Source organism: Oncorhynchus mykiss, chromosome 9 (assembly GCF_057628025.1).
Source record: "Oncorhynchus mykiss isolate SJ-2025 chromosome 9, ASM5762802v1, whole genome shotgun sequence".
Classification (NCBI taxonomy): domain Eukaryota; kingdom Metazoa; phylum Chordata; class Actinopteri; order Salmoniformes; family Salmonidae; genus Oncorhynchus; species Oncorhynchus mykiss.
Window position 1 is genome coordinate 23,194,547 of NC_143030.1, and position 27,415 is coordinate 23,221,961.

At 41.6% G+C, this 27,415-nt stretch overlaps 2 protein-coding genes across 3 annotated transcripts; both read right to left on the minus strand.

Annotated features, from left to right (window-relative positions):
* Positions 1 to 138: 138 nt before the first annotated feature.
* Positions 139 to 17,200, minus strand: LOC110531707 (dnaJ homolog subfamily C member 3). The gene is made up of 12 exons (XM_021615038.3): positions 15,387 to 17,200; positions 14,925 to 15,035; positions 14,446 to 14,570; positions 14,128 to 14,202; positions 13,117 to 13,260; positions 12,715 to 12,896; positions 12,339 to 12,458; positions 6,944 to 7,049; positions 6,555 to 6,675; positions 4,339 to 4,471; positions 3,955 to 4,103; positions 139 to 3,721 (listed from the first exon to the last, which is right to left on the minus strand). Exons 1-12 carry the CDS (start codon positions 15,469 to 15,471, stop codon positions 3,591 to 3,593), a joined length of 1,482 nt encoding a protein of 493 aa, XP_021470713.2. The 5' UTR covers positions 15,472 to 17,200; the 3' UTR covers positions 139 to 3,590.
* Positions 17,201 to 19,041: 1,841 nt separating this feature from the next.
* LOC110531708 (claudin-15) lies at positions 19,042 to 21,875 on the minus strand. 2 transcript variants are annotated; one of them, XM_021615039.3, is made up of 5 exons: positions 21,415 to 21,875; positions 20,702 to 20,866; positions 20,510 to 20,591; positions 20,249 to 20,356; positions 19,042 to 20,141 (listed from the first exon to the last, which is right to left on the minus strand). In XM_021615039.3, exons 1-5 carry the CDS (start codon positions 21,629 to 21,631, stop codon positions 20,045 to 20,047), a joined length of 669 nt encoding a protein of 222 aa, XP_021470714.1. In that variant the 5' UTR covers positions 21,632 to 21,875; the 3' UTR covers positions 19,042 to 20,044. The 2 variants fall into 2 exon arrangements, with proteins under 2 accessions (XP_021470714.1, XP_090039889.1); XM_090183763.1 differs by lacking the exon at positions 19,042 to 20,141 and having other exon boundaries at positions 20,245 to 20,356; positions 21,415 to 21,825.
* Between the last annotated feature and the right edge of the window lie 5,540 nt (positions 21,876 to 27,415).

The window sequence follows — 27,415 nt, forward strand, 5'->3', positions numbered from 1 at the left end:
CCACAGATTGCTGGAAGAGGATTCTCATATTTGCACAACAATAAAAAGACAACTCAAACAAGAGCTAGAGATGGTTTGCTATCAGTAATGTACCATTTTAAAACTTTCTTCAAAATAAGATCACACCATCCACATAAAAACAGGGTTTGTTCACATATTTTAATACAGTTTTTAACATTTCAGTTGATTCTGTTTGGCAATGTAAAAACTATCCGTAAAAAAACAAACCCCAGAAAATAACCCATCCCAAATTATTCCATAATTTGTTGTTACAGCCGGAATTCAAAATGGATTAAAATCTCACCACCTGCACATTTTTTGAAAATGAAACACAGAAATATCCAATTTACATACATATTCACACGTCCGAGTCAATGCTTTGTAGAAACACCATTGGCAGCGATTACAGCTGTGAGTCTTTCTGGGTAAGTCTCTAAGAGCTTGCCACACCTGGATTGTATTATTCTAGCTTGGTTAAATTGATTGTTGGTCATTGCTAGACAACCAGTTGCAGGTCTTGCCATAGATTTAAGTATATTTAAGTCAAAACTTCTTGGTAAGAAACTTCAGTGTAGATTTGGCTTTGTATTCTAGATTATTGTCCTGCTGAAAGGTGAATTAATCTCCCAGTTTCCGGTGGAAAGCAGACTGAACCAGGTTTTCTTCTAGGATTTTGCCTGTGCTTAGCTCCATTGTTTCTGTTTCAACTTGATAAACTCACCAGTTCTTAACGATTATAAGCATACCCATAACATGATGCAACCACCACTATGCTTGAAAATATGGCAAGTGGTACTCAGTAATGTGTTGTATTGCATTTTCCCCCAAACATAACTTTTATATTCAGGACAAAGAGGGAATTGCTTTGCCACATTTCTTGCAGTATTACTTAAGTGCCTTGATACAAACAGGATGCGTGTTTTAGAATATTTTTTATTCTGTACAGGCTTTCTTTTCACTGTCAATTAGGTTACTATTGTGGAGTAACTAGTGTTGTTGATCCATCCTCAGTTTTCTATCACTGCCATTAAACTCTAACTGCTTCAAAGTCACCATTGACCCCATGGTGAAATCCCTGAGCGATTTCCTTCCTCTCCTGCAACGGAGTTAGAAAGCACGCCTGTATCTTTGTAGTGACTGGGTGAGTTGATACATCATCTAAAGTATAATTAATAACTTCACCATGCTCAAAAGGGATATTTAATGTCTGCTCTAAAAATATATATATATATATATATATATTTTCAACCCATCAATCAATAGGTGCCCTTCCCTACGAGGCATTGGAAAACCTCCCCGGTCTTTGTGGTTGAATCGATGTTTGAAATTCACTGCTCGACTGAGGGACCTTACAGATCCCCTGTGTGGGGGTACAGAGATGAGGTACTCATTCAAAAAAGTATATTAAACACATAACATTCCATGCAACTTGTGAAGCACATTTTTACTCCTGAACTTATTTAGGCTTGCCATAACAAAAAGTGATTGAAAACTTATTGACTGAATACATTTCAGCTTTTAATTAGTTAATTTTTCATTCATTTGTTAATTTATGAAAACCTAATTCCACTTTGACATTATGGGTTATTATGTGAAATCGTCCTAAAAACCATCTGTGTAAATCCACTTTAAATTCAGGCTGTAACACAACATGTGGTGAAAGTCAAGGGGTATGAATACTTTCTGAAGGCACTGTAGTTTAGCAGTCAGTGACATTCAAAGCTTTCAGTTACAGCTATACTGTATCCTTAGAATTCAATGCATGTTAATAGTTGATGGGACGATATTGACAGTCCATACATGTTGTAGTCTATCATTTGTTTGACACATTAAAATGACTCAATAGTTTGTTCGTTGTTGCAGTCAGTCCCTTCAGTTGCTTTGAACCGTGGAACACATTTTCAGTAACATCAGGAGTGGTTATTAAAAAGAAAATAGACAAAATTCAAAAAGTGCAAGTTTTCATTCAGACATGCTTTGAAATCAATGAAAAAAGGAGAGAGAATGCAACAACACAGGCTCTTTCAGGAAGCAGACAGAGAAGCTTCATGCTCACCCTTTTGATTGGGTACACAACTAGGAAGGAGTCGTGTGATTGGCATTGAGAAAAGACTCATCTTTATATCTGTGCCATTATAGCAAGCTCAATTTTTATGTAGTCAATTTTCTTCACGATTGGCTGATCGTCAGCCAATGAAGTTGGAAGTCCCTCCCAGTTGACTGCATTAAAATGGTGGAAGCCCTCGATGGCACTGCCCATGCCAAAACTGCCTTTTGGCCACTAGAGGCCTCTATAATTTTCTATGGTGATTTGGTACGCAACCAGGAAGGGGTGAAAGCCAATTTAGTGGAGAACAACGTTCAGAGCTTTGCAGATAGAAATATAAAAAAACAGAACAGACACAGTTTGTGTGGTGAAGAGAATGACATCAATCTCTTCTAAAACATTCTGAAAACTCTGAATGTTGTACTTTTCTGAATATAATCTGTCTGAGTAGCTTGGATGTCAGTCAATCTGATTTTATCCGACTTGAGCTCATCTTAGCATTATAAATAAATGGATAAGGAGTCCGACACCCAGGTTATTGTAGCAGAGCAAAAACCAAAAGAGCTACGTTGTTACCAAAACGAGCCCTTTGAGGAAGAATGAGGCGAAAAATAAAAAAAACTGCAAACAAAGCAAAAGCAGCAGGCAGACATCCCAAAGAAAAAGGACATGGATACTGGAGGAGGGATGCACTGATGTCATCTACAGCCTGGGCCTAGTTGGGAGGACCGAACAGCACACCTATACCAGTCTTCATTCTCGCATCTTCAACCACTCGAGTGGAAAATTGGAATTGCTCCAGAACAGAGCAGCACATATTGCACTTAGATGTACGCGGAGGGTGAATATCAGTGGTATGCATGTCAATCTCTTTTGGATCAAAGTTGAGGATTGATTGACTGCGTCACTATTGGTCTTTGGTGATGATGGGTTAAAAAGGTACTGAACTGTCCGTTCAAGCAGTTGGTACACAGTTCAGTACCACTCAAGACATGCAGCCAGAGGACTCTTCATAGTCCCCAGGTCAAGAAATGAGGCTGGGAAATGCACAGTACTAAATTAGAGTCATGACTACATGGAACTCTGCCACCCCAGGTAAGATTATCAGCCAGCCTTAAAACCAGATAAAAAATAAAAAAACACCTCACGACGCCGACTGTGGAGAGACAGACATTTTTCTATGTATTGTATATTATTCGTTTTTTGTTTCCTGTTTCGACCCCAGGAAGAGTAGACATTGTCTTGGAAGCGCCTAATTGGGGATCCTAATAAAATACTTTTCAGAGTCAACTTGCCGACACATTGTCACCCAGTTTCATCCATGTAGAATCTGTGGTAGAAAGTTTAACCCTCGAGGGACAGTAGTAGTCCACCGCCTTTGACAGTCATTCACGTCCCCGTAGTCTCATTACATTACCCACAATCCCCCAAACCCGACACCTGGGTACATCCATAAATTACTCCACGGGTTTTCATAGGCCTTAAATCCCCCCATCGTAGGTCCTTTCCCGTTCCGTCAGCCCCCGCATGTTTCTCGTCCTCACTAGTGGTTGAACTTGAAGTGGTAGTTGCCGCCGGACTCGAAGGGGTTGAAGTGGAAGGGCCGTCCTTGGCCACCCTGCTGGCTCTCTGGGTCCAGGGGGTCCTCGCCCGAGTCAAATTTCTGACGCTTTTCTACAGGAGATGGAGAGATGTGGGAATAAGCAACAAGTTAATCTCGTTTCCGGCTAGGTTTCAACAGAAATGTTGATTCCTGAAAACAGTATGTCATCATACTGCAAATAGGTTACAGCTTCCTAAATACAATCATACCAGATATACATTTTCCAATATGGGAGGGGTTAATAGTCCTCTTATCTACAAGCTTGACGAACACTATCAGGTGCATATACAGTAAAGTACAGTACCTGGGTCAGTGAGCACCTCTTTAGCAGAGGCGATGTCGATGAACCTTTTCTCCGCCTCCTTCTTCTTTGCCTTCTCTCTGAAGTTGTCAGGATGCCACTGTTGGGCCAGCTTCCTGTACGCCTTGATGATTTCCTGTTTGTTGGCACTCCTGGAGAAAAATAACATAAGCTAAGGTAAATGACTGTTTGAATACAAGGAGCAAATGCATGCCAATTTCCCTGAGGTTATCACGGAGGTTGGTGAAAATTATTTCAACATCATGAACTTCTCAATTGTCCAATTGCTTAAATATCACATATAGACAGTAGATTATGTCAAGGAAGGAAGGAATTATGCTTTTAAGAAATATTTAAACAGAGCTCCCTTCTCTAGGTCAGTCATACCTATTGACACCCAAGATCTTGTAATAGTCTCTCTTCCGGGAGAGCTTGAGCAGTTTTTGGGCTCGCTCCAGACCTTCCCTGATCTCATTGTTCTCCGTGTCAAACTCCCTCGCTTCCTGGTAGTCTTCCACCGCTAGAGACGTAGGGAGGGAGAGGTAAAGAAAGGCAGAGACAGAAAAATATCAAAATGGATACTTGACAGAGCTGGCACTACGATCCCACTGGGATTTGACTGCAGTAAATCAGGACATTTACATATTTTACATGTTAGTCATTTAGCAGACACTCTTATCCAGAGCAACTTACAGTTAGTGCATTCATCTTAAGATAGCTAGCTGAGAACCATAAATCAGTCATAGTAAGTACATTCTTTCTCAATAAAGTAGATATCAGCAAAGTCAAAGCTAGTAAGAGGGGAAAAAGTGTTAGTTCAGGCTTTAGACTGGCTCCTGGCTACAAACACTGGGTTACATGGCAAGTTTGTGTTCCCCTGAGCTACAAAAAGCCCACAAGTAAACAAACGCAGTGTGAGTACTTGAGGGAGTGAAAAACAAAGCAAAATAAAGTATTATCATTCCATGCCATCATTCTCTCTGCTACAGCACCGTAATTTCTGGACTATTAAGCGCACCTGAATATAAGCCGCACCCACTGAATTATAAAAAAAAAATGTATTTTGTACATAAATAAGCCGCACGTCTATAAGCCGCAGGTACCTACCGGTACATTGAAACAAATGAACTTTACACAGCCTTTAAACGAAACATGGCTTATAACAAAAATAAATAGGCTTTAACGAAACATGGCTTGTAACAAAAATTTAAAAATAGCATTAAACAGTAGCCTACCAAGAAAGTCACTATCTTCCTCCTCCTGTGCACTGAAATCATCTCCTTCGGTGTCGAATAGCCTCAGAATTGCTTCATCCGATGTTGGATCGTTTTCATTGTCGCTCTCATCACTTTCATCCAGACAAATTCCCCGCTGAGCTCATGCTGCCCTCTTCAACACGCAGCAGTCCAGCCTTTCGAAACCCGTTGATGATTTCTTGACAATGCTCTATGCTGTCAGGACCCACTGGCAGACTTGACCATAAGTTGCTCTTCGCATGCGGCCCGTTTTAGTGAAGGATTTCTTCCCACTTGTCATCCAAGCCTCCCACTGAACACGGAGCGCCACCTTAAATGCACGATTTACACTGATGTCGAGTGGCTGCAAATACTTTGGGCCATCTGCTTTTCTTCCCTCTGAAAGCTTTTGTTGTCTTTTTGCACTGAGTCAGTTCCTCACGCTGCTGTTTCCAACGTCTTATCATCGACTCATTAAGGCCAAGCTCCCATGCAGCAGCTCTATTTCCTTTTCCAACAGCCAGATCGATCGGCTTCAACGTGAAAGCTGCATCATATGCATTTCTCCGTGTCTTTGCCATGATGAGGGTGACAAAATGACTACCGTAATCAGAATGATGGGAAGTTTGAGTGCGCTCGATTTACGTCACATTATGTGACGGTGCTCAGTTTTTTGCCGGCATGAATCTTGTGAAAGCGGGAAAAATCCATAAATTAGCCGCGTCATTGTATAAACCGCGAGGTTCAAAGCGTGGGAATAAAGTAGCGGCTTATAGTCCGGAAATTACGGTAATAGCATGGAGAAATCTGTGGTTTAAAGTACTCAAGTAAAAAATACTTTAAAGTACTACTTAAGTAGTTTAGGGTGTCTGTAGTTTACTATTTATATTTTTGACAACTTATACTCCACTACATTCCTAAAGAAAATAAATGTACTTTTTACTCCTTACATTTTCCCTGACAACCAAAGGTACTTGGTACATTTTGAATGCTTAGCAGGACAGGAACATTTTCTAAATTCATGCACTCATCAAGAGAACATCCCTGGTCATCCCTACTGCAGACTAAAAAAACAACAACTTTGTTTGTAAATTATGTCTGAGTGTTGAACTGTGCCCCTGGCTATCTGCAAATAAATAATACAATTGTGTCGTCTGGTTTGCTTAATATAAGAAATGTTTAATGATTTATACTTTTACTTTTGATACTTACAAGTACATTTCAAACCAAATACTTTTAGACTTTTACTCAAGTAGTATTTTACTGGGTGACTCACTTGTACTTGAGTCATTTTATTTTATTAAGGTATCTTTACTTATACTCAAGTATGAAAAATTGGGCACTTTTTACACCACTGGGTGAAAGTACCTTTCTCGTAGTCCTGGTTGAGGATGAAAGCCTCAGCTCTGTCTCGGAGGATGTTGATGTTACGTGGGTCTCTCTGGTGGGCTTCAGAACAGATGTCTATTGCCTTAGCAGTCATCTTGTTCTGGTGGAGAAAAATGGAACAACGTATATTAAGCATTATTATTGGGTCCCAGTCCATTAGTAATTACTCAATCATTAAGTAATATACTTTAAAAAAAAGTTATGTGAAGTCAGAGGTAGTAAAATTATGAGAATTTGAACACACTACCAATGAATTTCTGACTTTAGTAGAAGAAGGCCAAGCTATTACTATCAAATGACTATGGCTGAGGCCATGGTAACGTCCACTCCATAGGTTAAATCTTTCTACAGTATGTGATGGGACCCACCTTGACCAGGCAGAAGCAGATCCTCTCATTGGCCTTGTTGGTGTAGTATGGGACATTAGGCTCTCTTCTCATCACTGACTCATACTTGACTATGGCCTCCTGATACCTGAGAACAAACATTTAATAATATACATTTTAGAGCAACAAGACATAAAATACAACCACCATACAATAGTCAGAACTAAAATCAACCAAAGTGAATACAAATAGGTTTGGTGCTAAAACCTAAAACTGTCAAAGGAACACAAGGAGTGAAATTATAAAACACAAAGCATGGGAACTGAAACATAAGCCCACATGGAGGGACTACCATTTAAGACCACATAGGAAGGCAGGAATTGACATTAAGGGTTGACCTATTGCCTGGGGATGAGCAGTCGTACAAGTTGAGCCTGCTCTGAGGTTGCCCCATTTAAACTCCCAAACTGCGAAGAATTCCAGTAGCCTAAAACAGGTTTTTCTGGTTCCTCTCCATTGTTTAAGTGAAAGGCCAAACATTTATGGAAGTCGGCAAGTAGAGCCTGCTCAGATTGTTTTTACTGAACAGAATACAAAGAATTCCAGTATTGATCTTTCTGATTCTGGTTCAATTCTTGGACCGACTCTCTTCTCTGTATACATCAATAATGTCGCTCTTGCTGCTGGTGAGCCTCTGATCCACCTCTACGCAGACGACACCATTCTACAGTGCCTTGCGAAAGTATTCGGCCCCCTTGAACTTTGCGACCTTTTGTCACATTTCAGACTTCAAACATAAAGATAAAAAACTGTATTTTTTTGTGAAGAATCAACATCAAGTGGGACACAATCATGAAGTGGAACGACATTTATTGGATATTTTAAACTTTTTTAACAAATCAAAAACTGAAAAATTGGGCGTGCAAAATTATTCAGCCCCCTTAAGTTAATACTTTGTAGCGCCACCTTTTGCTGCGATTACAGCTGTAAGTCGCTTGGGGTATGTCTCTATCAGTTTTGCACATCGAGAGACTGAAATGTTTTCCCATTCCTCCTTGCAAAACAGCTCGAGCTCAGTGAGGTTGGATGGAGAGCATTTGTGAACAGCAGTTTTCAGTTCTTTCCACAGATTCTCGATTGGATTCAGGTCTGGACTTTGACTTGGCCATTCTAACACCTGGATATGTTTATTTTTGAACCATTCCATTGTAGATTTTGCTTTATGTTTTGGATCATTGTCTTGTTGGAAGACAAATCTCCGTCCCAGTCTCCGGTCTTTTGCAGACTCCATCAGGTTTTCTTCCAGAATGGTCCTGTATTTGGCTCCATCCATCCTCCCATCAATTTTAACCATCTTCCCTGTCCCTGCTGAAGAAAAGCAGGCCCAAACCATGATGCTGCCACCACCATGTTTGACAGTGGGGATGGTGTGTTCAGCGGTGTTGCTTTTACGCCAAACATAGCGTTTTGTATTGTTGCCAAAAAGTTCAATTTTGATTTCATCTGACCAGAGCACCTTCTTCCACATGTTTGGTGTGTCTCCCAGGTGGCTTGTGGCAAACTTTAAACGACACTTTTTATGGATATCTTTAAGAAATGGCTTTCTTCTTGCCACTCTTCCATAAAGGCCAGATTTGTGCAATATACGACTGATTGTTGTCCTATGGACAGAGTCTCCCACCTCAGCTGTAGATCTCTGCAGTTCATCCAGAGTGATCATGGGCCTCTTGGCTGCATCTCTGATCAGTCTTCTCCTTGTATGAGCTGAAAGTTTAGAGGGACGGCCAGGTCTTGGTAGATTTGCAGTGGTCTGATACTCCTTCCATTTCAATATTATCGCTTGCACAGTGCTCCTTGGGATGTTTAAAGCTTGGGAAATCTTTTTGTATCCAAATCCGGCTTTAAACTTCTTCACAACAGTATCTCGGACCTGCCTGGTGTGTTCCTTGTTCTTCATGATGCTCTCTGCGCTTTTGACGGACCTCTGAGACTATCACAGTGCAGGTGCATTTATATGGAGACTTGATTACACACAGGTGGATTGTATTTATCATCATTAGTCATTTAGGTCAACATTGGATCATTCAGAGATCCTCACTGAACTTCTGGAGAGAGTTTGCTGCACTGAAAGTAAAGGGGCTGAATATTGTTGCACGCCCAATTTTTCAGTTTTTGATTTGTTAAAAAAGTTTAAAATATCCAATAAATGTCGTTCCACTTCATGATTGTGTCCCACTTGTTGATTCTTCACAAAAAAATACAGTTTTATACCTTTATGTTTGAAGCTTGAAATGTGTCAAAAGGTCGCAAAGTTCAAGGGGGCCGAATACTTTCGCAAGGCACTGTAAATGCATGCTCTTCAACCGATCGCTGCCTGCACCTGCCCAACATCACTACTCTGGACGGCTCTGACTTAGAATACGTGGACAACTACAAATTCCTAGGTGTCTGGTTAGACTGTAAACTCTCCTTCCAGACCCACATCAAACATCTTCAATCCAAAGTTAAATCTAGAATTGGCTTCCTATTTCGTAACAAAGCATCCTTCACTCATGCTGCCAAACATACCCTTGTAAAACTGACCATCCTACCAATCTTCGACTTTGGCGATGTCATTTACAAAATAGCCTCCAATAACCTACTAAACAAATTGGATGCAGTCTATCACAGTGCAATCCGTTTTGTCACCAAAGCCCCATATACTACCCACCATTGCGACCTGTACGCTCTCGTTAGCTGGCCCTTGCTTCATACTCGTCGCCAAACCCACTGGCTCCATGTCATCTACAAGACCCTGCTAGGTAAAGTCCCCCCTTATCTCAGCTCGCTGGTCACCATAGCATCACCCACCTGTAGCACGTGCTCCAGCAGGTATATCTCTCTGGTCACCCCCAAAATCAATTATTTCTTTGGCTGCCTCTCCTTCCAGTTCTCTGCTGCCAATGACTGGAACGAACTACAAAAATCTCTGAAACTGGAAACACTTATCTCCCTCACTAGCTTTAAGCACCAACTGTCAGAGCAGCTCACAGATTACTGCACATAGCCCACCTATAATTTAGCCCAAACAACTACCTCTTTCCCTACTGTATTTATTTTATTTAGCTCCTTGGCACCCCATTATTTTTATTTCTACTTTGCACATTCTTCCACTGCAAATCTACCATTCCAGTGTTACTTGCTATATTGTATTTACTTTGCCACCATGATTTTTTTTTTTTTTGCCTTTACCTCCCTTATCTCACCTCATTTGCTCACATCGTATATAGACTTGTTTATACTGTATGTTTGTTTTACTCCATGTGTAACTCTGTGTCGTTGTATGTGTCGAACTGCTTTGCTTTATCTTGGCCAGGTCGCAATTGTAAATGAGAACTTGTTCTCAACTTGCCTACCTGGTTAAATAAAGGTGAAATAAAAAAAATATCCCTCCACTATGTGTAGGCAAAAGTCAGACAATATATGCCACTTTTGCATGTAAATAGCTTATTTACATTTTCGGGCAAGAAGTTGATTAAACAGCATAATTACACAGATGCACTTTGTGCTGGGGACAATAAAAGGTGATTTTAAAATATGCAGTAGTCACACAACACAATGCCACAGATGTCTCAAGTTGAGGAAGTGTACAATTGGCATGCTGACTGCAGGAATGTCCACCAGAGCTGTTGGCAGAGAATTTAGGAGTATTTCTGTCTGTAATAAATCCCTTTTGAGGAGGAAAAACCTCATTCTGATTGGCTGGGCCTGGCTCCCCAGTTGGTGGCTGCACCCCTGCCCAGTCATGTGAAATCCACAGATTAGGGACTAATACATTCATTTTAAATGTACCGATTTCCCTATATGAACTGTACCTCAGTAAAAACATGTACACTACCGATGAAAAGTTTAGGGTCACTTAAAAATATCCTTGTTTTTGAAAGCAAAACATTTTGTCCATTAAAATAACATACAATTGATCAGATATACAGTGTTGACATAGTCATTTACAACATGAACAATTGTTGCTGGAAACGACAGATTTTTTATGGAATATCTACATAGGCGTACAGAGGCACATTATCAGCAACCATCACTCCTGTGTTCCAATGGCACATTGTGTTAGCTAATCCAAGTTGATCATTTTAAAAGGCTAATTGATCATTAGAAAACCCTTTTGCAATTATGTTAGCTCAGCTGAAAACTGTTGTTCTGATTAAAGAAGCAATAAAACTTCTTTAGACTAGTTGAGTATCTGGAGCGTCAGCATTTGTTGGTTTGATTACAGGCTCAAAATGGCCAGAAACAGACCTTTCTTCTAAAACTTGTCAGTCTATTCTTGTTCTGAGAAATGAAGGCTATTCCATGCAAGAAAGTGCCATGAAACTGAAGATCTCATACAACGCTGTGTACTACTCCCTTCACAGAACAGCTCAAACTGGCTCTAACCAGAATAGAAAGAGGAGTGGGAGGCCCCTGTGCACAACTGAGCAAGAGGACAAGTACATTTGGGTGTCTAGTTTGAGAAACAGACGCCTCACAAGTCATCAACTGGCAGCTTCATTAAATAGTACCCGCAAAACACCAGTGAAGAGGTGACTCTGGGATGCTGGCCTTCTAGGCAGAGTTGCAAAGAAAAAGCCATATCTCAGACTGGACAATAAAAATAAAAGATTAAGATGGGCAAAAGAACACAGACACTGGACAGAGGAAAGTTGGAAAAAAAGTGTCATGGACAGACGAATCTAAGTTTAATGTGTTCGGATCACAAAGAATAACATTAGTGAGATGCAGAAAAAAATGTAAGATGCTGGAGGAGTGCTTGACACCATCTGTAAAGCATGGTGGAGGCAATGTGATGGTCTGGGGGTGCTTTTGGTGATGGTAAAGTGGGATATTCGTAAAGGGTAAAAGGGATATTGAAGAAGGAAGGCTATCACTCCATTTTGCAACGCCATGCCATACCCTGTGGACAGCGCTTAATTGGTACCAATTTCCTTCTACAACAGGACAATGACCCAAAGCACAGCTCCAAACTATGCAATAACTATTTAGGGAAGAAGCAGTCGGCTAGTATTCTGTCTATAATGGAGTGGCCAGCACAGTCACCGGATCTCAACCCTATTGAGCTGTTGTGGGAGCAGCTTGACCGTATGGTACGTAAGAAGTGCCCATCAAGCCAATCCAACTTGTGGGAGGTGCTTCAGGAAGCATGGGGTGAAATCTCTTCAGATTACCTCAACAAATTGACAACTAGAATGCCAAAAGTCTGCAAGGCTTCAATTGCTGCAAATTGAAGAATCTTTGACGAAAGCAAAGTTTGAAGGACAATTATTATTTTAAAGAAAAGTCCATATTTAAAACCTTGTCAACATCTTGACTAGATTTCTTATTAAAAAAAATAAAAAATATATATCCCCCTTCAGAGCAGGCTCAACTTGCATACAGTGGTACTGACCTCGCCTCCTCGATGTGCTCCTCGGCAGAGTCCAGCTGCTTGCTGAGCTTCTTCACCTGTTTGTAGTGGGATAAACAGTCCTTGTCATCCTGGTCCAGCTTCAGACACTCTCGGACGTGACTGCACAGAGAGAGATTTACATATAATGTAAAGCGGATTGAGATTATTTTTCATTTTTTCCCCCATGAATTTTGAAAGAGTGAGTATTTTTTACCAACTGACAAACCTCAAGTGCCACAATCAACCACAAAAACTCAAACCAATGTTGCTCTGAAGCCCAAAACCTCTTAATTTAAATGTATTTGCTTGATAAACGTGGTTGATTGTTTGCTTAAATCACACCTCCCCATTACTAATAAATTCATGGTGAGCGTACCCTAGTGACTCCTGGTGCTCTCCCAGGCTATAATGCAGGATGCTGAGCTTGAGGAATGCAGCTCGGTTGTCATTCCTCAGCTGGGTGGTGGGAGTCAGGTCGTGGATGGCCTTCCTGGGATCTCCCAGGCGGATGTAGCAATCAGCTCGGAGCTCCCGTGACTCAGGGTCCCAGGGGGAGAGCTGAGGAGAAAGAGAGGTAAGTTCAGTGGTGTGAATTTTCCCTTTTTATGATTTGATACAAAGACTGTAGAAGTATAGTACAGCACTGTTTGATGATGAAGGTATTGTTTAGGTGAAAAGGCATTTCTTTCCATCCTCAGACTAGGCCATGTGACAGAGGGAGCCCCTACCTCCATGACAAGGCCCAATTGCTAGGCCCTGTGGTGGAGCTAGCCCCTACCTCTACGACGCGGTCCAGCACAGTGATGGTGGTGCTGTAGTCTCCGCTGTGGTGGGCCGCGTGGGCCTCCTCCTGCAGCTCCTCCAGCTTGTTGGCCCTCATCAACTGGTCCCGTGCCTCCTCCTGGTCAGGGGAGCGATGCAGCTGAGGAGGAGAAGGAAGTAAATCAAATAGAAAGATCAAGTTTCTGAAGAAACTGTGACATATTTATTACAAGCTTAGAATTGCTATAAAAGATCAATCATATCAGGTCTAAAAATACATATCCCCACACAACACATCAAGTCTTATCTAATCCTTCAGATTCCCTTTACTTCGCCCACATCACATAATTGCAGTAACAAAATGACAATGAATAAGTTTATTTTTAAGCTAAACATGAGACAGTGAAACGATACGATGGTATGATCATTCGGAAAATACAGCAGTGAGATTTTGATTGAAAAAAGGATAAGGTAGAAATATATAGAGATATATACAAACATAATTAATAGTATGGTAGTAGTAGCAGCATTATAAACTCAGCAAAATAAGAAACGTCCTCTCACTGTTAACTGCGTTAACAGATGCAGTTAACAGATGCGTCTTAGGCATCTTACAGCATGGACATTGCAATTTATTGACCTGGCCACATCTGCAGTCCTCATGCCTCCTTGCAGCATACCTAAGGCACATTCACGGAGATGAGCAGGGACCCTGGGCATCTTTCTTTTGGTGTTTTTCAGAGTCAGTAGAAAGGCCTCTTTAGTGTCCAAAGTTTTCATAACTGTGACCTTAATTGCCTATTGTCTGTAAGCTGTTAGTGTCTTAAAGACCGTTCCACAGGTGCATGTTCATTAACTGTTATGGTTCATTGAACAAGCATGGGAAACAGTGTTTAAACCCTTTACAATTAAGATCTGTAAAGTTTTGGATATTTACGAATTATCTTTGAAAGACAGCATCCTGAAAAAGGGACTTTTTTTGTTGTTGCTGAATTTAGTTGTTCTATTTCTAAGCATCTAGACTTACCACAGTCTCAAAGTCCTCCCGAGCATCCTGGGTGTTGCCCTGCTTCAGGAGGATATTCCCTCTCTGCAGTCTGGCCTGGAAACATGGAGGCAGTTGGAGGGAGAGAGAGAAAGGGATGAATGTTGAAAGTAGGAGGAGAGAGAAACAATGAGGGAGGGAGCCAGAGAGGGTGACATGGGACACAAAGACAGAGAAAGATACAGGTAGAGATAGATAAAGAAATAGTTAAAAACAATATCACAACATTGTGTCCATTACTGTGATTTATCATGACAACAGAGAAAATTTTATTGTTGATTACTTTCTGTGTCCACTTACAGCCAGGAAGTCTGGTTTGAGCTGGATGGCCCTGGTCAGATCTGGAAGGGCTGATTTGGACTTCCCCATGGCCAGAAACACAGCTGCCCGCTTGTAGTAGGTGAGGTAGTTCTTAGAGTCTCCCTCTGAGGGGAGGCATAGGGTTGAATACATTACGTCAGTAGGTGATCACATACTTTAGATCTAGCTATTTTCATGTGGCTACATTGATTACATGGCCATACATTGACTGAAAGTGTGTAGGTATAAATGGTCAATGTGTTTATCTAAGTGAAAGAGAGTGAGATCTGAAAGGATGCATGACAAAGTTAGAATACAACGATTCATCCTTTGGAAGGACTGTGTTATGCATTGCAGCAGCCTGACTTATTTTTAAGAGAGGGTACTAACGGAGGGAGAGACAGACAGACACAAAGGCTACAGGCTGAGATCTAAGGATGTTTGAGTTATGATAACGAGTGTCTGGTTGGTAACCTTACCCACTGCATAGTGGTAGTGGGACAAAGCCTCCGCCAGTTGACCAGCGGCCAACAGCTTACGGCCCATCTCCAAGTGCTGCTCAATCTCCACATGAGTTGCCCCCAAGACACCTGAAACAACACTTTGTGTGCGTGAGCCTCTAAGAAGGCCCCAAAGCAATACATATAGCTTGTTCAGCTAACAGCATAGGAACTGACTTTAATGCAGGAAACAGAGTATGTTTTGTTGGGAAGGGGGATATTCAAAAGACAAGTGGAAAAGCAGCTAAGTTACAGCCAAAGGATTTGGGTAGCCTAGTTAGCCTACAGCTAGTAGCAAGCAATGGGGAGGCACACCTGATCATGCTGAACCCTATACAACCGGTCGTAGCTAAGGAAATGACTGCATAGTTTAGTTACCGGTATTTTCTATGCACAATGCAGGCAGAACTTTTACAGCACAAAACACTACCTTGTCCTTACCGTCCAACTGGATGTCCAGAATGACACAGAGCAGAGACAAGGAAGACAGGACCCCGTTGAGACCTTTCCGTCGACCCGACTCCATACTTGAATACTTCAAACTTCTCCCGGAGCTGTATATTTCACGTCTCTAATTATATTGAACGCTATCATTTAAACTGTAATTTCCTTCGTCGTTTTTCTTCCTGAACCTTTGAGGATAACAAGTGTTCCCATAGTCCGGTTAAGAAATAGTTCCGAGTGACACAGTGGAACGCCACTGGAAGGTTCCTGCAATTACCTTGCGAAGGACAACACAAGTTGTTTAGACAACCAAGAGTGAGCAAAAATATAGCATGAATCTAATATATTGTTCCAATTTTCTCTACGTGGCATGCCATTGAATAACTTCGGCAAATGTCAACAATAGGTGGTTTCTTAAGTGAAACTTCAACCGGTCCCGTTACTGGCCTCCTTCACTGATTCAAACTGCCCTACATTTCTTTAGTGAAGTGCAGTTCGCGAATTGTTCATTCTTTTTGAACGGTTCTTTTTACCGACTCGCGAGTCATGATTCATTTTCTGAGTGATTTGTTCATTTTTGTCGTTAGTTTAACTTGCTAGTGCTGGCGTCAATGAGTCCTACAGCATAGGCTGGCTACACGCTCTTCCGGCACAGAAGCTCCAGAGACATGATCAAACCGCCAACTGTCTTTCATATACGCGCAAAGAAATAGATCATGAGCATAGCGAAGACAAATACATGTTTAGAACTGATCATTGATCTCATGGTGCAAGAAATAATATAAATAATGTATTATTGAACGTTATGATGGACACAGCGTTGTAGAACCAAAACATACACCTGTGCAAACCCGAACTCGAGAACGAATATTTTGGAGGGGCTGAAGTTCGCGAACGATATTGTGCTTATCACCCTCACCGCAATCACCCAATACATTCCGCCATTATGGACGGCCATAACTAGACCTCGTTCCAAATGTATCATTCAATAAATAATCTTTATTGTATGCCTAAAAATCAACAAATGTACATTGTTTAAAGCACACGTTTAAAAGTCTCAGTCACAAATTACAGCTCCATAAGCCCCCTTATGGCAGGGGCTCCAAAACTTTTTCACTCGGGCCCCCCTTCCAGCATTCGGGAACATCACGCACCCCTCTGCGCGCGCCACGTCTATTTCTATGGGCACAATCACTGTTCATAACACAAACTCTTCACACTCCTCTTGTTGATGGAGAGAACTTTGCCGGTTTAAAGCTTATTTCCTGCAATTCTTCACATTTTGTCATGGGACGCAAATAAAATGTTGCAGTTTTAAAGCTAATTTTCTTGCAATTCTATACATTGTGCCATGTCTAATGTGTATTCATGTAATATATGAGTAGCTAAAACACCTAAATAAAAATGGGCAAGTTCATCAGGACATTACTGACAAGTTAAAAATAGCTCTCTAAGATATGCAATGCCTAACATGACAAGAGGAGCTGATGATGCACTTCCCAGTTATGAAATTGCACCTTGAGATGTGAACGAGAGAGCAAAATTACGTTCTACTATTTACGTCCCCCCCCCCCCCCATGGTGAACGAGAGGCTTGTAGAATCGTGACTCTTTCGAGTTTTCAGTTCATTATTCGCCAGTTGGGCAGTAGGGGCTCCTGTGTGCTCTGGTCATAAATGAAAGAAATTAGTCGAAAGATTCGTTCTTTGAACGAGTCGAAAATATCCGAGTCAGTAATAAGAGCCGAATTCCATGACTCATTTATGTGCGGTGAGTGGCCACTGGCCAGTCCTAGCAGCACACATCCTTGTTGCCTACAAACGTGGGGCGGTCTCATTGGTTGAACTATTTTAACTCGTACACGAAACTCCCATGTCATTGTATGGTACAAGAATGCCGTCACTGCACAGGCAGGCAAGCCATACAGTGGAAATACCAGAAATAATCACACAAGGAAATTCATTGATAGGCCTACCCTATGTCTAATGTTCTGTGGTAATAATAAACATATGTTTGACGATGTTAATTCCTTATTAGATATAAAAAAAATAATTTGAGTATTTAAAGAGGAATTGTATTGGTTGGAATTATAAAAAACTAAAACAAACATTCAGAATGGCATATGACCACCACACCAGCAGTGTAGCCACGTGTAGGCGTTTGCCTACTCAGTTTGATCTCAGGTCTACCCAAAACATTTCCCAGAAATTATTTAATATAAATTGTGTTTTATCTAATCACATTTGTAAAATGAACGCATGTGAGATTTATTTTATATTGGTAATTTTATTATAATGTAATTGGCTTCCGACTATTAGTTACATTTTTTTTAATCATACAGTCTTTTACCTCAACAACCTCACGTGGCTAAACTTTGTAGCACAATAAGCTAGCAAGCTCTACCATGCTGGCTTACTTGAATTGACTTACCAACTAAGGTAATTTAGTAGTTCTATCAATGACAAACCAATGTCGATCGCTAGGTTTAAAAAAAAATATGTCTGGAGGAAAAGGGAGAAAATATACTTCCCAAGTTTTTGTGCTGCTGGGATGATGTATATTAAATTACACTGCAATGGATAGACATTCTGAATTATGAGCCCCGGCTTGCCCTGCTCTGGCTGATGTAAACCCTGTCGTGCTGCCTAACCAATGACTGTGGTGTGTATGGTGGCACTTCAGGAGGTGAGTCAAGGCTTCTTCAGAAAATACATTTTTATTTGTAAAAATAATGCAATATCTGTGCAAGCGACTAGGCCTACTGATGTCCTGTTCAGTTTGAGAGGTTGAGGACTGGAGGTAATCTTGCTACTGCTATAATTGATTTTAATAAAATCAATATGTTTTGTTTCCTAATGAAACTATTTGTCAGAGTTACTGACCTTTTACAATAAGCTATATTCAGTAATTTACATAACTTACATTATTATGAAGCGGCAGCAGCGCATGGGTGTTGGGTAGGTTCATTCAAGAAGGCCTAATTAATTTATACCGTTTTTGATGTGACTTTAGGCTAATAACAAGAGGGCTTTGTGTTGGAGTCTATTTCTTCCTATTCAAGAAAAAACAGGTAGGCCTACCTGTTTGACAGACGAAAGTGTAGTCTACTATCCATTGTCAACCAATTCCTTCAGTCACCATGTACACCTTAAATATCTGTGTCATTGAAGAGCTTGGTGTGTTAAGTTAACACCAGGGCTCGAATTGAGGGGGTATGCGAGGGTATTGTGGCTTTTGTTAAAGAAAATGGCTAAAAGCAAAAGACCTGATTTATATAAAGCGATCTACATATAACAACGCTTTAGTCCGCAAAGCTTTATGCTAGAAACAAGCTGTAAAATGCAGGGGGAAGACGTGACTCCGATGCACGTGGGATGTCTTTGGTTTGTCTCTATGACATTGAGGCTGCGCTACATACAACGTTCTATACCTGAGGAGACAAAAAAAGACTTTGCTTCGCTATCAATTGACGTTCGAAAATTTCAACAGGCTATTAAACAACATACTAATTCTAAATCAGTCAGAAGCAAGCCAGGTAGCCTAAGAAATAACAACAATGAATTATTTAGACTGCATTATGATTTCAAAGCTATAGCCTGCCTATACATTTTGCATTTAGGCTGTATACAAAAAAAGGATTCCTTACTATTGAATAATAAAACAAAATGTCTTTATTCTACAGTGCAGTCATTTTAACAGTACCTTTTGAATTCACTTTTAGAAACATGAGTTTGGCCAGTCTTTGGTTTGAGGATCATGCAGTGAGCTATGCATGCCTAGTTTGTTCATTTAGAATACTGTAGCAGATGCTCTTGTATTCCCATGCCCTAATCACAGACAACACAAAACAATTTTGTAACAACAATGTCAAGGAATAAAATAGAATAAATAAGAAAATTATTTCCCAAATGAAAAAAGTTACAAGTGCATATCGCTTTTTCTTGAATTCATTAATGATCAGTTGCTTCAGTTGTAACTGGTTCTGTTGCACTACATTTCTACAATTGATCGATAACTTTAGCACTGTTCCTATCATCCTTTTTAACAATACCCTGAATAGAAATGAAAACGTCTCCGGTGCTGCAGCATGCGCTCATTTGTTGTCGTGCTCTGTTGTGGTGTTAAAAAAAGATTCTGCTTGTCTCCAGTCGTGTAGAATTACATTAAATGTATTTGTAAAAGGCATGTTTATCTCAGCCCGAAAATAAGAGATTCATGCAGTGTTTTTATTATAATGTATATCTTTTCACCCCTACCATTGTGTGCGGTGGTCTGCGAATCCACAACCTAATACTTATAAAATGAAGAACAGTTTCTTAAAACTGCATATCTAAGGCTCTGGCCTGTCCTAGGATTGAGGGTAAATGGTAGGCATGTTCTCTGCTATCCACTTGATGTTTTAATAATTATTGTGGGTATAGGGGTTGGTCACTTGTTTTTTTTTTACATTCAGGGATGGTCGGGTAATATATTTTACTGAGGGGAGGGACTTTCATTTTCATTTAAGAGAAGTCCGATTTTTCTCCATTTATCCCTCATAAATAACGTACAGTCCCTTACACCTTCTCAGTAGCTGTGCGTGTAACAGTGTCTGGTAGGTTTGACACATGGTGAATGAAGGTGATCCACAGGGTCCAGTGATGTGCCCTCTCTTTCTCAGACATAGGCGTCCTGGCCGTAGGAAGTGGCAGCCTGACTCCGTGATGGTGCAACTCCAGAGTACACTCTGCCCCTGGGCTGGTATGGGTAAGGTCTGAGGAAGGGAAAGAAGAGAGGAAGAATGGGTGAGGACACACATAGATGTGGATCAGGAAGGATACAGACACACACATACATACACACAGTATCCACTGAACTCACTGTTTCTCAGACGTGCCCAGTTTGCAGGCACATGTCAAACATGACCCTCCAGTGAGAGCAAGAACAGCCGAGCACCAGCCAATGTAGAGGCCCTCTCCGAGTTCATACCTGCAACACACAGTATGTCCTACAGTAAATCAAGTTCATAAACAGGCTTTGGAAGTGAGACTGCTCTTCTGTCTAAAATACAGCAGAGGGCAGCAGTGTGCTACTAGCTTCATTAATGCAGTTGGAATAGGCCAACAGTCTCCTCTCACTTACTTTATCCCGGGATAGAATGGGTTAAAAAAGTCCTGGGTGATGTTGAAAGCATACCAAGACACTGAGATCATTGTGCACAGGCCTGAGAGAGAAATTGCGAGAGAGCGAGAAGTTAATTGTGCACAAATTGAGATTTGGCAGTTATAACACATAGAAACAGTAATTATAGTAAACTTGAGCATGCCCAGTTACCTTGAAGAAAGAAAAGCACACCACCAACGCCAACTATTCTACCCTTTAGAACCATGTCCTCTCCGGCAGCTTTAGAACACTGTACCCCGACCAGGGTGGCGACGAGCCCGATTGATCCAAAAACGACCGCTGCAATCATCAATGCTCGAGACGCCTGGATGTATCCTGCTTAAAAATAAAGACAAATTGTACAATCAAGATTTAATAGGGCTATTACATTTTTTATATATATACTGTAATAATAAATACAATGATTATCAAATTGGTTTCACATGTGATTTGTACAGAATCATATTGAGTAATGCACATATTAATTGCCACACTTGAAACTAATAATTATGATAAATATTTAAGGATATGATGTATTGTATTTGTTGAGTAGGGAAGGTCAATTGTCACAATCAAATACCAGAATTGTGTAGTATAGAATAAATTATTTGGCAGATTTTTATCTTAACCAATTACATCTTGGTTCAACCTAAATTGATTGATTATTTATGTCGTTCTTGGATAATCACATGTTTAACCACAAATGAAAAAGGTCAAAGTAATGCCTATGGGCCTTTACATATTCGTTTAACTACAACAAAACAATATCAAACATCACAGGCAATAAATCGATTTACTCTTCAAACATTGTTGCTTAATTTCTCTATTGCAATTGTTCTATTTTTTTATTGACAAAGATTCCTATTATCTTGTGGTGCACTTGCCGTTCAGGGCCAGTAGAGAGGGGAACTCGCGGCAGTTGTGGACACCAGTTGAGTCCGTGGCACAGGACATCCATAGGTTCTCATAGATGTTCGAGGTAATGATGACGTTCCCGTCATCCGTTGAAACCTTCCAGTAACGGTTCGGTATAGCTATCCCCACCATCACCCATCCTATGAACCCAAGCAGCAAGCAAACAACCTCCAGTATAGGATCCATTTAGATTTTTCAAGTAATTGGTGTAAATAAAAACAGAAGGAGAAAGAAAAGAGAGAAAAAAATAGGATATCCTATCGTTAGTAAAATATAAAATATAAGCATATAGCTCCACAGGATGAAATTCTGTTGAGTGTCTGCTCCCCTTCTTGGTCACGATTGTGTCAGGTTGTCAATGAGCAACAGACATGCTCAGTGATTTATCGTTGCCGTGTGTGTTCTCTCCCACCCCCTCATAAACACACACACACACAGACACACACACACACTTGTATTTGCTACATCATGGGGAAACATGTCTGGGATGGTGCCTGACAGGGACAGCACTTTCTCAAATGGTCTAGGGACATGATCCAAACTGATACACGTTTCTTGTACTTCTGCAATCTTAGAAATTGCTTGAAATATCAAGATATTATCATATTAACCACACCTGACATTTCACATCCTGCTGAGTACTTGTCAGATAATCCACCCTAATGAGGACCAGTGATGTCATTACTATTTGCATTTGCATCACTGTGGTACTGCAGGGGACCAAGCTTCTGGTGTGTCTTTGCATTGCGTTTAATGGTTTACAACATTCTAGAGGTCGACCGATTATGATTTTTCAACGCCGATACCGATTTATTGGAGGACCAAAAAAGCCGATACCGATTAGTCGGACGATTTTTAAAATTGTATTTGTAATAATGACAATTACAACAATACTGAATTAACACTTATTTTAACTTAACATAATACAGAAATAAAATCAATTTAGCCTCAAATAATGAAACATGTTCAATTTGGTTTAAATAATGCAAAAACAAAGTGTTGGAGAAGAAAGTAAAAGTGCAATATGTGCTATGTAAGAAAGCTAACGTTTCAGTTCCTTGCTCAGAACATGAGAACATATGAAAGCTGGTAGTTCCTTTTAACACGAGTCTTCAATACACCCAGGCAAGAAGTTTTAGGTTGTAGTTATTATAGGACTATTTCCCTCTATATCATTTGTATTTCATTAACCTTTGACTATTGGATGTTCTTATAGGCACTTGTAGGCACTAGTATTGCCAGTGTAACAGTATAGCTTTCGTCCCTCTCCTCGCTCCTCCCTGGGCTCGAACCAGCAACACAACGACAACATCCACCATCGAAGCAGCGTTACCCATGCAGAGTAAGGGGAACAACTACTAGAAGGCTCAGAGCGAGTGACGTTTGAAACGCTATTAGCGTGTGGTAACTAGCTAGCCATTTCACTTCAGTTACACCAGCCTCATCTCGGGAGTTGATAGGCTTGAAGTCATTAACAGCGCAATGCTTGACGCACAACGAAGAGCTGCTGGCAAAACGCACAAAAGTGCTGATTAAATGAATGTTTACACGCCTGCTTCTGCCTACCACCGCTCAGTCAGATACTTAGATACTTGTATGCTTGTATGCTCAGTCTGATTATATGCAATGCAGGACTCGCTAGATAATATCTAGTAATATCATCAACCATGTGTAGTTAACTAGTGATTATGATTGATTGTTTTTTATAAGATAAGTTTAATACTAGCTAGCAATTTACCTTGGCTTACTGCATTCGCGTAACAGGCAGTCTCCTTGTGGAGTGCAACGAGAGAGAGGCAGGTTGTTATTGCGTTGGACTAGTTAACTGTAAGGTTGCAAGATTGGTTTCCCCGAGCTGACAAGGTGAAAATTTGTTGTTCTGCCCCTGAACAAGGCAGTTAACCCACCGTTCCTAGGCCGTCATTGAAAATAAGAATGTGTTCTTAACTGACTTGCCTAGTTAAATTAAGGTATAACATTTTTTGCCAAATCGGTGCCCAAAAATACAGATTTCCGATTGTTATGAAAACTTGAAATCGGCCCTAATTAATCGGCCATTCCGATTAATCGGTCGACCTCTACAACATTCTCATGTTTTTAAACCCATAGGGGATAGTGGCCTAGAGGTGTGGAGAATGGTTATATATGCGATTTATATTCTGTAATTCTCAATCTGCCTCAGAAGTGAATCTTCCCTAAAGACTGGTACCACAGCTACCATTGTGCAGTTCCTTACTGGCAGTTTGCTTAACAGGGTGGCTGGGTCTTAAATTGGGTCTGCTGGTCTGCTGGAGTTACATTTGTTGGATTCCAATGTGTCAACCCATCCTATACATCTTTAGGGAAGCTTTCACGCTCTAGCAAACAAAGGGATATGAGGGGTGCACGACAACTAGACATATACTGAAGATGTTCACTGATAATTTTTTTTAAAGACATAATTGGATGGTGTTCAAGCACTCATGCATTCATATTGCACTCACTTCATTCCTCCTGAGGACAGATGGACATCCTTGTATATCTTATAACCCTTTTATTTTGAAGGGTCATGGCACCCCTACAGGACTCCAATTGCTTCCAATTACCCTAGGCCATGCCCCTTCCCTCCACACCGATTCCCACTCCCTAATCACCTCTCCTCTACTTTTTACCCCAGGTCATGCCCCTTCCCTCCACTCCCTAATCGCCTCTCCTCTACTTTTTACCCCAGGTCACGCCCCCTTCCCTCCACACCGATTCCCACTCCCTAATCACCTCTCCTCTACCTTTTTGAGTGCCAGCAGCATACCAACCTGCATCTCACTGTTGGCCTGCTCTTGAAGCTAAGCAGGGTTGGTCCTGGTCACTCCCTGGATGGGAGACCAGATGCTGCTGGAAGTGGTGTTGGAGGGCCAGTAGGAGGCACTCTTTCCTCTGGTCTAAAAAATATCCTAATACCCCAGGGCAGTGATTGGGGATGCTGTCTTTTGGATGGGATGTTAAACGGCTGTCCTGACTCTCTAAGGTCATTAAAGATCTCAAGTCACTTGTTGTAAGAGTAGGGGTGTTACCCCTGGTGTCCTGGCTAAATTCCCAAGCTGTCCTTCATACCATCATGGTCACCTAATCATCCCCAACTTACAATTGCCTCATTCTTCCCTGTAACTATTCCTGAGGTTGTTGCTGTAAATGAGAATGTGTTCTTAGTCAGTTTATCTGGTTAAATACAAACCCCATATCACCTCTCCTCTACTTTTTACCCCAGGTCACGCCCCTTCCCTCCACTCCCTAATCACCTCTCCTCTACTTTTTACCCCAGGTCACGCCCCTTCCCTCCACTCCCTAATCACCTCTCCTCTACTTTTTACCCCAGGTCACGCCCCTTCCCTCCACTCCCTAATCACCTCTCCTCTACTTTTTACCCCAGGTCACGCCCCTTCCCTCCACTCCCTAATCACCTCTCCTCTACTTTTTACCCCAGTTCACGCCCCTTCCCTCCACTCCCTAACCACATCTCATCTACTTTTTACCCCAGGTCACGCCCCCTTCCCTCCACTCCCTAATCACCTCTCCTCTACTTTTTACCCCAGGTCAGTGCCTTCAATGGGATTCGACACCCTCACATCGCTGAATGTTCCCTACTCTACCCGCTAAGTTTACCTGTAAGGTAAACGTTTTTGTACAAAATCCTACCTATATTTGTAACTACTGTAGGGGTCGGTGTTTGAAAGCAGCTTGGAATTGAAGAGGGCACTGGAATCATGTTGAAATCAGTGGGATTTCACATTTTGCAACACACGGTTTGAAAAAATCACTTAATCAAACAAAGCTTTGGATCATTGATACTTCTGATCAAGTGATACAGGTTCAAATTGAGCTGCTTAGCGATTTTTGAAGCCGGCCTCAGAGCTCCTGTATCAAATCTAACACCACTAATATATATTCCGTTGCCCTACGTTATCTTTTTGATGTTCATGTCCTCAGTTTGGTCATTCTAATTGCTCCTTTGTTTATCCTGGCAGTCTCCTCAGTTATATGTTAAGCCTTTTCCACATAGTCACCTGGCACTACTTTGTCATCTCTACACCTTTTCAATGTGCTTCTAATGTTTCCCTTTTGTATGTCCCTTCCAGACCAGCACATCCTTGATATCCATATCGTATCTCAAGGCCTTACATGCCACAACTCCAAACACATCTTGCCTACCTACAAGCTCCAACTCCTAAACTCCATCCAAACCCTCCCCCCATGTGCTGTTCCTTCGTGTGTTCAAGTGGGTGTAATAAATACCCCTATTCCTGCTCCGTCTCTTCATTTGCATTATATCCGTTGTGCCATGGTGGCAGCCACAGTCCTGAACCTAGCTTACAATCCATGGTGGCAGCAACAGTCCTGAACCTAGCTTACAATCCATGGTGGCAGCAACAGTCCTGAACCTAGCTTACAATCCATGGTGGCAGCAACAGTCCTGAACCTAGTTTACAATCCATGGTGGCAGCAACAGTCCTGAACCTAGCTTACAATCCATGGTGGCAGCAACAGTCCTGAACCTAGCGTACAATCCATGGTGGCAGCAACAGTCCTGAACCTAGCGTACAATCCATGGTGGCAGCAACAGCCCTGAACCTAGTTTACAATCCATGGTGGCAGCAACAGTCCTGAACCTAGTTTAAAATCCATGGTGGCAGCAACAGTCCTGAACCTAGTTTACAATCCATGGTGGCAGACACAGTCCTGAACCTAGCGTACAATCCATGGTGGCAGCAACAGTCCTGAACCTAGCGTACAATCCATGGTGGCAGCAACAGCCATGAACCTAGTTTACAATCCATGGTGGCAGCAACAGTCCTGAACCTAGTTTAAATTCCATGGTGGCAGCAATAGTCCTGAACCTAGTTTACAATCCATGGTGGCAGCAACAGTCCTGAACCTAGCGTACAATCCATGGTGATAGTAACAGTGCTGAACCTAGTTTACAGTCCATGGTGGCAGCAACAGTGCTGAACCTAGTTTACAGTCCATGGTGGCAGCAACAGTCCTGAACCTACCGTACAATCCATGGTGGCAGCAACAGTCCTGAACCTAGCTTACAGTCCATGGTGGCAGCAACAGTCCTGAACCTAGTTTAAAATCCATGGTGGTAGTAACAGTTCTGAACCTAGTTTACAGTCCATGGTGGCAGCAACAGTCCTGAACCTAGCGTACAATCCATGGTGGCAGCAACAGTCCTGAACCTAGTTTACAATCCATGGTGGCAGCAACAGTCCTGAACCTAGCGTACAATCCATGGTGATAGTAACAGTGCTGAACCTAGTTTACAGTCCATGGTGGCAGCAACAGTGCTGAACCTAGTTTACAGTCCATGGTGGCAGCAACAGTTCTGAACCTAGTTTACAGTCCATGGTGGCAGCAACAGTCCTGAACCTACCGTACAAACCATGGTGGCAGCAACAGTCCTGAACCTAGCGTACAATCCATGGTGGCAGCAACAGCCCTGAACCTAGTTTACAATCCATGGTGGCAGCAACAGTCCTGAACCTAGCTTACAGTCCATGGTGGCAGCAACAGTCCTGAACCTAGCTTACAATCCATGGTGGCAGCAACAGTCCTGAACCTATCTTACAATCCATGGTGGCAGCAACAGTCCTGAACCTAGCTTACAATCCATGGTGGCAGCAACAGTCCTGAACCTAGCGTACAATCCATGGTGGCAGCAACAGTCCTGAACCTAGCGTACAATCCATGGTGGCAGCAACTGCCCTGAACCTAGTTTACAATCCATGGTGGCAGCAACAGTCCTGAACCTAGTTTAAAATCCATGGTGGCAGCAACAGTCCTGAACCTAGTTTACAATCCATGGTGGCAGCAACAGTCCTGAACCTAGTTTAAAATCCATGGTGGCAGCAACAGTCCTGAACCTAGTTTACAATCCATGGTGGCAGCAGTCTTGAACCTAGTTTACAATCCATGGTGGCAGCAACAGTTCTGAAC

Coding starts and splice junctions, on each gene's coding strand:
- LOC110531707 (XM_021615038.3), bottom strand. CDS start 15,471: ATGGAGTCGGGTCGACGGAAAGGTCTCAACGGGGTCCTGTCTTCCTTG. Junction 12,897..13,116: donor TGCTGGACCGCGTCGTAGAG/GTAGGGGCTAGC, acceptor CTTTCTCCTCAG/CTCTCCCCCTGGGACCCTGA. Junction 4,104..4,338: donor AAGATCTTGGGTGTCAATAG/GTATGACTGACC, acceptor ATTTTTCTCCAG/GAGTGCCAACAAACAGGAAA.
- LOC110531708 (XM_021615039.3), bottom strand. CDS start 21,631: ATGGATCCTATACTGGAGGTTGTTTGCTTGCTGCTTGGGTTCATAGGA. Junction 20,357..20,509: donor CCATTCTATCCCGGGATAAA/GTAAGTGAGAGG, acceptor TGTGTGTTGCAG/GTATGAACTCGGAGAGGGCC. Junction 20,142..20,248: donor CTGGGCACGTCTGAGAAACA/GTGAGTTCAGTG, acceptor TCCCTTCCTCAG/ACCTTACCCATACCAGCCCA.